This window comes from Esox lucius, chromosome 2, assembly GCF_011004845.1.
Source record: "Esox lucius isolate fEsoLuc1 chromosome 2, fEsoLuc1.pri, whole genome shotgun sequence".
NCBI classification, from domain to species: domain Eukaryota; kingdom Metazoa; phylum Chordata; class Actinopteri; order Esociformes; family Esocidae; genus Esox; species Esox lucius.
In genome coordinates this window covers 15,190,568-15,201,050 of record NC_047570.1, presented here as the reverse complement: position 1 = coordinate 15,201,050, position 10,483 = coordinate 15,190,568, and the positions used below count along the sequence as shown (strand labels likewise).

Genomic DNA, 10,483 nt, shown 5'->3' with positions numbered 1-10,483 from the left:
TGTTGTCTGTGGTGTGAGGGCATAAAGGGGACTCAGAAGATACATCTGGTCTCGTAGGTTGACTATACCGCCCACTACTGATGTGTGTTGGTGTGTCAAGATCTGAGCATAGCTTCCAGCTTGCTGGGTGCTACACTATTAATGGCTAATGATCTGACCAGTTTGGGAGGAGCATACGATGAAGGTGCCAATTATTGCCATCAATATTTATTCTCTGCCAAATTTGGTGCTTTTACTATTAATTTCCCCTTCTTAGCTTGTACACTATTAGAATACAAATCATTTTGTTCATACCTATAAAATAGTCAACTGGGAAGTACATTTTTTTAGTTAGTTGATTGACCTAGTTCTACAATTAAAAATAACGTGTTATTACTTTTTTTTTTTGCACTTGGGTGTTTTGTGATTGCAGACAAGAATGAAGGATGCGACAAAAATGGAAATTAGTTAGTCTTCATTTTTTGGTCGTAAGTAATTGATGGTTCATTGATTTATTGGTTCTATTCACCATAATATACCTTTTCGGACAGTACGGTAGAAGTTTAGCATTATTTCCAAAACAAGTATAGTGTTTTATAAAATTACAATAGTTGATGAAAAATTGTTAATGTGTAATTACTGTGTACCATTGGCCTATTAATTATTTTCGAAAGGGAAAACCTTCACAACAAAACCCTCCCACATTTTAATCTCAATGGACCATTGTGGAAGTGAATGCTCAGTAGCCTATCACAATGTCACTATCGTATCTGGTTGGCCACCGCGGTTAAAGGCATGTTCCGCACGCCGTAAAATCTCAACTGGTCTGGACTTGGCATGGAGCGAAATAGGGGTTGTTCGTTTTCAAGACAGTTCACCTTTTTATTACTTTCAACAGCTAAGTTGTTTTTTCTTCAGCTTTGACCTATCTATTTGGATTAAACCAGAGGCTTTGCTTCAGTACGTGAAGTCAGAGTGCGATTATTGGAAGCGGAGGCGCTGGTTGCCCGGGTTTGCAGAACGAATTGCATCGTTGTAGAGTTGTAGGAATTTATCCAGGTTGCTCTCCAGTGACGCGCATAGCAGATTCTAGGATTTGGGTGGGCGATATTCGCACTTGTCCTCTGGTGTACTGGATTTTGTGGGCTGTATGGAGGGATGTCGGGATGGCTTGCACCAGGAGAACCAAAACTTTGGTGTCTACATGCGTGATCTTGAGTGGCATGACCAACATCGTGTGTCTGCTCTATGTTGGATGGGTCACTAATTATATCGCGAATGTATACATCAAAGTTCCTAAGCCTATCCCAGAGAAAAAGTTAGAAGGCGACAAAAAGGGGGACACTCTACGGATCATTGAAAGACTTGATCGACTTGAAAATGTGGTCAACCAGCACATACAAGGTAAAGTAATATTTGACTACATGCTTTAGCCCACTAATCGTTTTGTATTTTGACCTGCATTATGTTGACTGGCATAACATGGATATGTTGGTCAATAGATGGCATTTTGAGGATTTCGTTTTTGACTTTCCTTTTTGCTCCAAACCAGCCAACACATTTATTGTGTCATATGAAATTTCCCTTACATTTTAGTTAAACATTTCTGTGATCACTTTAATATAATCGGACTTTCTCAAGTGTCTGCCTGACTGGACCATGTGTCGGAAAGGGCAAAGGACAATGAGAACATTCCAAAGGCCATTCTTTATTTCTGGGGCAACATTCCTAGTAGGCTGGTAGTCTACACTTTATAATTGGAACAGTGTTGGTAACCTTAATGGCTTCCACCACATAAAATATAATAACATAATGGTCATAAATGTGTAGCTGCAACAATACCTTACTTTTTTTCCAATTCAGTTTGCCTTTCTCTTAGTACATTCTATCCTTTAAAATGTCAAACCTTCTGTTTTAACACCTGGGTCTGCTTTTGCATTTGCTGCACAGGCTTTTTATGACTACTGATTATTAGTGTTTCAGCAGTTCACTGGTGAAACACTATTGTTATTGTTATCGTTGGTTATTATGGTACTCTTGAGTTTTGTCATTTACACTACATAAATTACAAAAAGGGTATCGTTCTCTCAGTGTGTCTCATATGAACTTTAGCGTAGATTGTTTGCATGTGAAAACTAGCCTAGTATACTCTACCTATCTGCTAAAATGGCATGGGTAGGCCTATATGAGCACAATAATGCAATTATTGTGGATAGTCAAATGTTAATGTAATAATAAAATTTGCAGAAAATTTTCAAGCAGAACGATTTTATCATTTGGAAGATAACTCAGAAAAACAGGTGTTTTGATTAGGGTTGTTTGGACTTTACACCCTTTGAAATTGATCAGAATGAGGTATTGGTTTAAGCCACAGTCTCCAGTCCACATATACTGCTACAACATTTATTTTAATCTACTCCACTGCTATTTTAGCACACTCTCTCAGCTCTTCTATCAATAAAGCATGAAATAATACCATTACACCATTATAAGCATATGCTGTTTAAACAAAATTGACTCTATATATAACATAGTTGGCATTCTGCCATAATCAGCTTAGTATCTAATTATTGCTGCACAAGTAAATATTTTTACTGCCATCTATTTTCATGTTTAGACTCAATGTCAAATGCAGTTACTTAAGCTTGATAGATGATTTAATGTAATATGACACAGTACATACTGTATCCCAACGGAGGTTTGTTTGTTTTCCCAAATGCTATTATTGGATTAATCTACATTAACTCCAAATGAAAGTCTTTTGTAATTGGTCAGAATCTTGATTATGTTCTAGGTCCATAACTGTTAAAAGAAATGAACAAGGATCAGAACTAAGGGCTCACACAATCTCTCTTTGGAAGTTATGGACAAATATCGGGCCAAATGTCCCTAATGAAATTCAAAAGATGTTAACATCTGGGCAGTCAGGATTTTCAGAAGCAAAGGAACTAACTCCACTCATTATCTCCTGCGACATGTTCTTTCATTACAGTTCTAAAGTACCATTATTATTTCTGTGGTCTGTCCACCAGGACTTTGTGTTGGAAATGCTGTTAAAATACTATTAAACTGGTAAAGTGTTAATTCCATTCATTATAATTGTCTTATATAGTTTTATATTGCATACTCATTTTATACAGAATGTCATTTTATAAAGTAAGTAAATAAGTCAAATGGGGATCTGATGTAAAAATATTTGGATGTAGACTGCATTTGCATATTGTTTGGCTTGTTCTATAGGGAATCTGGAGTCCCCTAATCAAATTCCATTAGACTTTGTCCCTTTTTACAGGATACAGTTACAACCCGGTTTCCAAAAACATTTGGATGATGTGTAAAATGTAAAGAATGTTTTTTTAAACCCTATATTCAATAGAATATAGTATAAACACAACATATCAAATATTGAAACTGAGAAATGCCAAAATGTCTTGAAAAATATATGCCCACTTTGAATTTGATGCCAACAACACATTTAAAAAAAGCTGGGCCAGGGGCAACAAATGACGGGAAAAGTTGTATAATGCAAAAAAAAACAGGTGAAACATCTCACAACTAATTAGGTTAATTGGCAACAGGATTGGGTATAAAAACAGCACCCCAGAGAGGATGTACCTTTCAGAAGGTACAGTAAGATGGGGAGGTGTTCACCACACTGTGAAAGACTGAGCAGGCAAATAGTGCAACAATTGAACAACAACGTTTCTCAATGTAAAATAGCTAAGAGTTTGTGGATCTCATGATCTATGGTACATAATATCAATAAATGATTCAGAGAATCCAGAGAAATCTCTGTACACAAGGGACAGGGCCAAAAACCAATATTGGATGGCCGCGATCTTCGTGCCCTCAGAGGGCACTGCATTAAGAACAGACACTATTCTGTAGTGGAAATCACTCAGGAACACTTCTGAAAGCCATTGTATGTGAACACAGTGCGTCGCTGCATCCACAAATGCAAGTTAATACTCTACCATGCAAACAAGAAACCGTATATAAAGAAGATCCAGAAATACTGCTGCCTTCTCTGGGCCTGAGCTCATTTAAGATGGACTGAGGCGAAGTGGAAATCTGCCCGGTGGTCTGAAGGATCAAAATGTGAAATTCCTTTTGGGAACCATGGGCGCCGCATCCTCTGGGCTAAAGAGGAGAGGGACCATGCGGCTTGTTATGAGCGCACTGTTCATAAGCCAGCATCCGTGATGGTATGGCGGTGCATTAGTGCACATGGCATAGGTGACTTGTACATCTGTGAAGTAAATATATCCAAGTTTTGGAGAAACATGTACTCTTTTAAATTAAATATAGGGATGAATGATTAGCACATCATGGCATTCTGCATATATTTGCTTCTTACGCTGCATCCCAACTTTTTTGGAAACGGGGATGTATATTATAACTTGGTTATTGTATGATTCTCTCCTACCCTTTCTATGTCACAGTTGGAGCATTACTCTTGTCAACACAATAAATGAATTTGACCCAGACTCAGATTTAGAACACCGCAGGACAGTTACCAGAATGATTTAGGGGAGAGACTCAGCATACATGGTCCTTGTGTGAAATCTTGTATAGTGGCTCTCCAATTAGGATATTTCACATAATTTAAGGGAAATGCACTTGTCAATGGGAGGTTCCACAGTTGGTTTGTCCAGTTCTTTACAAAACTAAATAATGAAGGAATATTCAAACAAAGACAAAAGGAACATTTAAAGCAAATCCGGAAGGAAATTCCTCAAAAGCACCAATCATGGTAGGATATAAGAACATTTCCATTGTATTGAAAAGTAAAGTGAATCTGTGAATCTGTCTAGAACAGGCCATCCTCAAAAACTGAGTATCTGAGCGTGAAGACCACTAGTCAGGGAGGCCACCAAGAGGCCTATGGCAACTCTAAAGGAGATTAATTATTCTGTGGCTGATCTGGGAAACACTGTCCATACTGCATAAATAGCCTGGGTGCATCACAAAAGTGGCCTTCATGGGAGAGTCTAAAAAAATTAATCTGATCTCACTTGGAGTTCGCCAGAAGGCATGTGGGAGACTCTGAAACCAAGAGGAAGAAGATTCTATGGACAGATGCGACCAAAATAGGGCTTTTTGAGCCTTTTGGCCTGAACAACAAGCATATGTTTGGCAGAAGCATAACACCCCACATCATACTTAGAACACATCCCTACCCTGAAAAATAATGGTGGCAGCATCCTGCTATGAGGATGCTTTTCAGTGGGAGGGAAAGAGAGACTGGACAGAATTTAGGGATGGATGAACAAAATAAAATACAGAGAGGTCATTGAAGAAAACCTGATCCAAAACCAGAACAAGACTACTGACTGAGTTGAAAATCCATCTTTTAGAACCACAACAACCCCAAGCAAACTGCCAAGACAACACAGAAGATGCTTTCTGGGCAAGCCTGTGAATGTCCTTGTTTGGCCCAGTCAAAGCCTGAATGTCATTCCAAATGGGAATATGTGGGCAGAGTTGAAAATTGCTGTTTACTAAAGGTCCCCATCCAAATTCAAGAAGCTTGAATAATTTTGCAAAGAAGAATGGGAAAATTGCAAAGCTGGTGGAGACCTATAAAAATATGGCTCTTATTTATGCCAAATGTTCCTCTAACAAATATTGAGGGGGTGAATGCTTAAACTATCATTCAAAAGTTTGGGGTCACTTAAAAATGTCCTTGTTGTTGAAAGAAAAGCCAATTTTCTGTCCATTATAATAACATAAAATTGTTCAGAAATACAGTGTAGACACTGTTAATGTTGTAAATGACTATTGTAGCTGTAAACGGCTGATTTTTAATGGAACATCTACATAGGCGTTCAGAGGCCCATTATCAGCAACCCTCAGTCCTGTGTTCCAAAGGCACATTGTGTTTGCTAATCCAAGTTAATCATTTTTAATGGGTAATTGATTATTAAAAACCCCAATTTGCAATTATGTTAGCACAGCTGAAAACTGTTGTTCTTATTAAAGAAGCAATATCCTTCATTAGACTCATTCAATATCTGGAGCATCAGCAATTGTGGATTCGATTTACATGCTCAAAAAGTAAAGAACTGTCTTCTGAAAGTCATCTGTCTATGCTTGTTCTGAGAAATGAAGGCTATTTCATGCAAGAAAATGCAGAGAAATTGCCAAGAATCTGAAGATCTTGTACAACGCTGTGTACTACTTCCTTTACAGAGCAGCGTAAACTGGCTCTAACCAGAATAGAAAGAGGAGTGGGAGGCCCCAGTGCACAACTGAGCAAAAGGACAAATACATTAGAGTGTCTAGTTTGAGAAACGGGCACCTCACAGGTCCTCAACTGGCAGCTTCATGAAATAGTACCTGCAAAACACTAGTCTCAACATCAATAGTGAACAGGCAACTCTGGGATGCTGACCTTCTAGGCAGAATTGCAAAGAACTCAGACTGGCCAATAAAAATAAAATATTAAAATTAGCAAAAGAGCACAGACACTGGACAGAGTAAGAAAGGGACACAAGTGTTATGGACTGTCAAATCTAAGTTTGAGGTGTTCGGATCACAAAGAAGACAAAGAAGAAAGATTCTGGAGGAGTACTTGATGCCCATTGTCAAGCATGGTAGAGACAATGTGATGGTCTGGGGTGGTGAAGTGGGAGATTTGTACAGAGTAAATGGGATCTTGAAAAAGAAGGCTATCACATTTTGCAGTGCCATGCCATAGCCTTTGCATTTCCTCCTACAACAGGCCAATTGCCTCCTATGGCAGGGCAATGACCCAATGCACAGCTCCAAAGTATACAATAACTATTTAGGAAAGAATCAGTCATGTGGCATTTTGGCTATAATGGAGTGGCCAGCACAGTCACTGGATCTCAACCCTATTGAGCTGTTGTGGGTGCTGCCTGACCATATGGTATGTAAGACGTGACATCAAACCAATCCAACTTGTTGGAGGTTCTTTAGAAAGCATGAGGTAAAATCTCTTCAGATTACCTCAACAAATTAACAACTGGAATGCCAAAGGTCTGCAAGGCTGTAATTGCTGCAAATGGAGGATTCTTTGACGAAAGCAAAGTTTGAAGGACACAATTATTTCAATTGAAAATAATTATTTTTAACCTTGTCAATGACCATATTTCCTATTCATGTTCCTATATTTCCTATTCAAACTCATTTCATGTATGCTTTCATGGAAAACAAGGATAATTTCTATGTGACATTTTTTAACTGTAGCGTAGTTGTACGGACCCACAAATTGTTGGATTGTTTTGTGCTTATATAAATTGGAGATTGGAGTTTCCCATAACAGGAGACAGTTCTACTTCTTCAAGTACATTGAGGATTTCCACATCCCAGCTGTAACTGAAGAGACAATAGAGGGCACTTTTCAAATGTTGAATTTACCGATGCTACACTGGCAACAATTCTTGTCTATCCAAATAAAACTATCAAATTTTAAAAGCCCCCAACGGAAGAATAACATACCATTTGCACAGTGATCATTGCTTCAGTGCACCTTTTCCTTACCCAAGCAACTGGCCTGGTGTATAGACGGGGCAAGTTCCCTATATTGCTCTTATGTGTTCTGATTGAATTGCCAGAAGGTCTTCTGGGGTTTACTTACAATATGGTGCTAATTCAGGGCGAGATAATAATGCTCGTTTGTTGTAGAGCCTCAATCAAATCAACCTGTCAAATCAATGGAATAGCCCTCTAAATCACAATGAGTGTTTACTCTTGAGAAGAGGAGTTAGAGATGCAGCAGGTGTGTGTGTTTGTGTTTAAATTGCATGTCTATCATCAAACAAGAAATGTTTACCTAATATTTTTATTTTCTCATGGTTTTGGCTGTAGAGCATTTACATTTCTGTTTATTTTTTCAATTCTTACACCACATCCTTTCAATTAAATATTGACTGGCATAATGGCTGCAAGCGGCTGCAGACATAGACCAAATGTCATGAGACATCATGTTTAACGTGCTGAACATAGGGAAAATATGAATTGAAAACAAGTGGTTCATTTGATCTAACATTAGGTCTGAAAAGGCAGTGTTCAGCTGATCTGCAGACTGCTGAGATACCACTACAAATAGTCATGAAATTATTGGTGATCCTAGACTACTGTAGGCTTTATTACTTAATGCATCAAAAGCCCCATTCACATGGGACTTGTATTACTATGGAATACCAGCTAATGCTGATATCAGGATGCAGAATAAACCAGTACAAATGATAGATGACAAGTTGATCTCACACCACTTGGTCACTGAAATGTACAACTAAGTAACAACTAATGTTGTCAGGGTTAGCTAATTTATTTTCTTCACAAGACAAATAGTACTATTGCAAACGTACATGAGAAAATCCTTGTAAAATTGGCATGATGATTGTTTGGTACTACTGTACCAGGTATGTACTTCAGAAATTCTTTATTCGTTTGGTTAACTGATATCAACCTAATATGCCCACCAGATCTGAAGGAGAACTTTAAAATAATTAAGCATAGCTAGCAGGTTATTTTATAGCAACATTATTAATATCAACCTGTTTTATCAACCTTAGACAAGCTGAAATAAAAACAATTACTTGTAAATTACAAAAGGTTCATATTTAGTGTTACACAACATCAAACAACTTCAACTGCTACTATCATGACCATTGTAATGTTGACTAATTTGCCTTAGAAGGCAATGTTGTCATTGTGGACATGATGCAGGACTCTATACCCTGGTATTGTCAACTTACGATCCGGGTCACACGGCACTAGGGAAATTTCCATCAATGTTCTATTGCTAACAGTTTAGCTTGCTCCACTGACCGTTGGCCTAGCCCCATACTGCAATCAAACTCACAGTCCTCTGCCTCGCAATACACAAGACTGCTCTCCTTGACAACTGTTTAAGCTATAAAAAAGCTACCAATTGGATAGCCCCATCAGTGATATTTCAAGGCAGCAATGTAGTGAGCTTACTGTATGTGCTATTGTGTGTTGATTTATGAGAATTATGGCATTGAAGAGCAAAACAAAATCTTCAATTGTGTAGTAATTTCATTTGACCTTTTCACAGACTGGGTAGTTTATAGCTATGATACAACTGTAAAATAAATTGTGGTATTCAGAGACTGTGAGCATGATTGATTAACCAGGAAAACATTTTAAAAGGATGAGGATATTCAACTTTAAAGCATCTTACTTTGTCACATATTTTCAATCTAACAATTATTTCTGGGATCACTACTAAAGTTTGGAAAATCACCCATGGCAGTGAGGATATTAGTGACCTAGACATTACTGGAACTAAACAGATTTTCATTGTTAAAATGCCTGAATCATTGGTAAACACTGACAATTGCATTTTGAACCGATACCAGTCTGGTTTTAGATCTGGACATACTACATTTGTTGTAGATGAAATTGACAAAGCCTTGGATGAAAAATCTAACTCTATTTCTATATTTATAGATCTGTCATTGGCTTTTGATGCAGTTAATCATTCCATCTTGTTGATAAAACTGATCTCATTAGGCTTGGCCATTCACAATAGCTTCTGATTTCAGAATTATCTTAGTGATATAACTCAGTTACTTGAAGTTCACAAAGGTGTTCCTCAGGGTTTGATTTTAGTTCATTTACTGTTCATTCTGTTTATTAGGATGGGATTTATCGACAAGTTAATAACATTTTCGAAAGCTGCAAAATAAATCTGTACTACAGATTGGCAGAAATTACGGGTTATTTCTTATAGACTAAACAAATCTGGCTAACGGCCAAGTACAGGAAATTATCACGGCTAGCGAAAGCATACCTGTGCATTCCGGCAACATTTGTATTGGCTTAAATTATTTTCTCAGCTGCGGGCCTGATAGTTGACAAACTACGTAGGCCTACTCGTCTACTCCCGGAGCACGTGGACATTTTTCGTAATAAAATGGGTATTGCCTAATGATTCCTGCATCTATGGATGCGCTAGCCAGATTGGTTTTTGTTCATAAATTGTATATAATGTTTTGCTATTAAGCTTCCTTCCAAGGATATTTTTTTGTATTCACTGGAACGCATCGGTAGGTTTGTTTGATTTAATGCAGACTAACGTAACTCTGTTAGTCTATATAGTGTAGTTTCGTTTGGAACGTATAGTTTTAATATATAAAAAAATTGCTGACTAGATGGTCTAATACATTTTGTATTCTGTTGTTCTGGCCAGCAAACATTGACACAAAGACAATAGCTTGTAAGGCAATTCATACATATCTGCGCTAATTCATGGGATACAGTGAGCTTTTTTTGACAACCTTTATAGTTCATTTGCAATTGTAATAAATGGAAAAGCTTGGTACAATACTTAGAAATAAATCACTTATTATAAAATACTAAGACAGGCTTATGCATTAGGTTATTTGCTGCTGTTAAGGCATTTCTGAATCTGAATGTCTCCCGAATAAAAGTATAGCCTATCTAGCCTACCAAAACATTATTGAGGTGGTTAAATACATTTTTAAATAAAACATTATATTTTAAAATA

General features: G+C 37.5%; 1 protein-coding gene across 1 annotated transcript in view; it reads left to right on the top strand.

Moving 5' to 3' along the window:
- Positions 1-788: 788 nt before the first annotated feature.
- The window catches only part of galnt18b (UDP-N-acetyl-alpha-D-galactosamine:polypeptide N-acetylgalactosaminyltransferase 18b), a 76,050-nt gene continuing 66,355 nt past the window's right edge, over positions 789-10,483 (top strand). Inside the window, exon 1 of the mRNA XM_010881123.5 lies at positions 789-1,383. Coding sequence (XP_010879425.3) covers positions 1,146-1,383 — 238 coding nt within the window. The 5' untranslated portion in view covers positions 789-1,145. The remainder of the gene's footprint in view (positions 1,384-10,483) is intronic.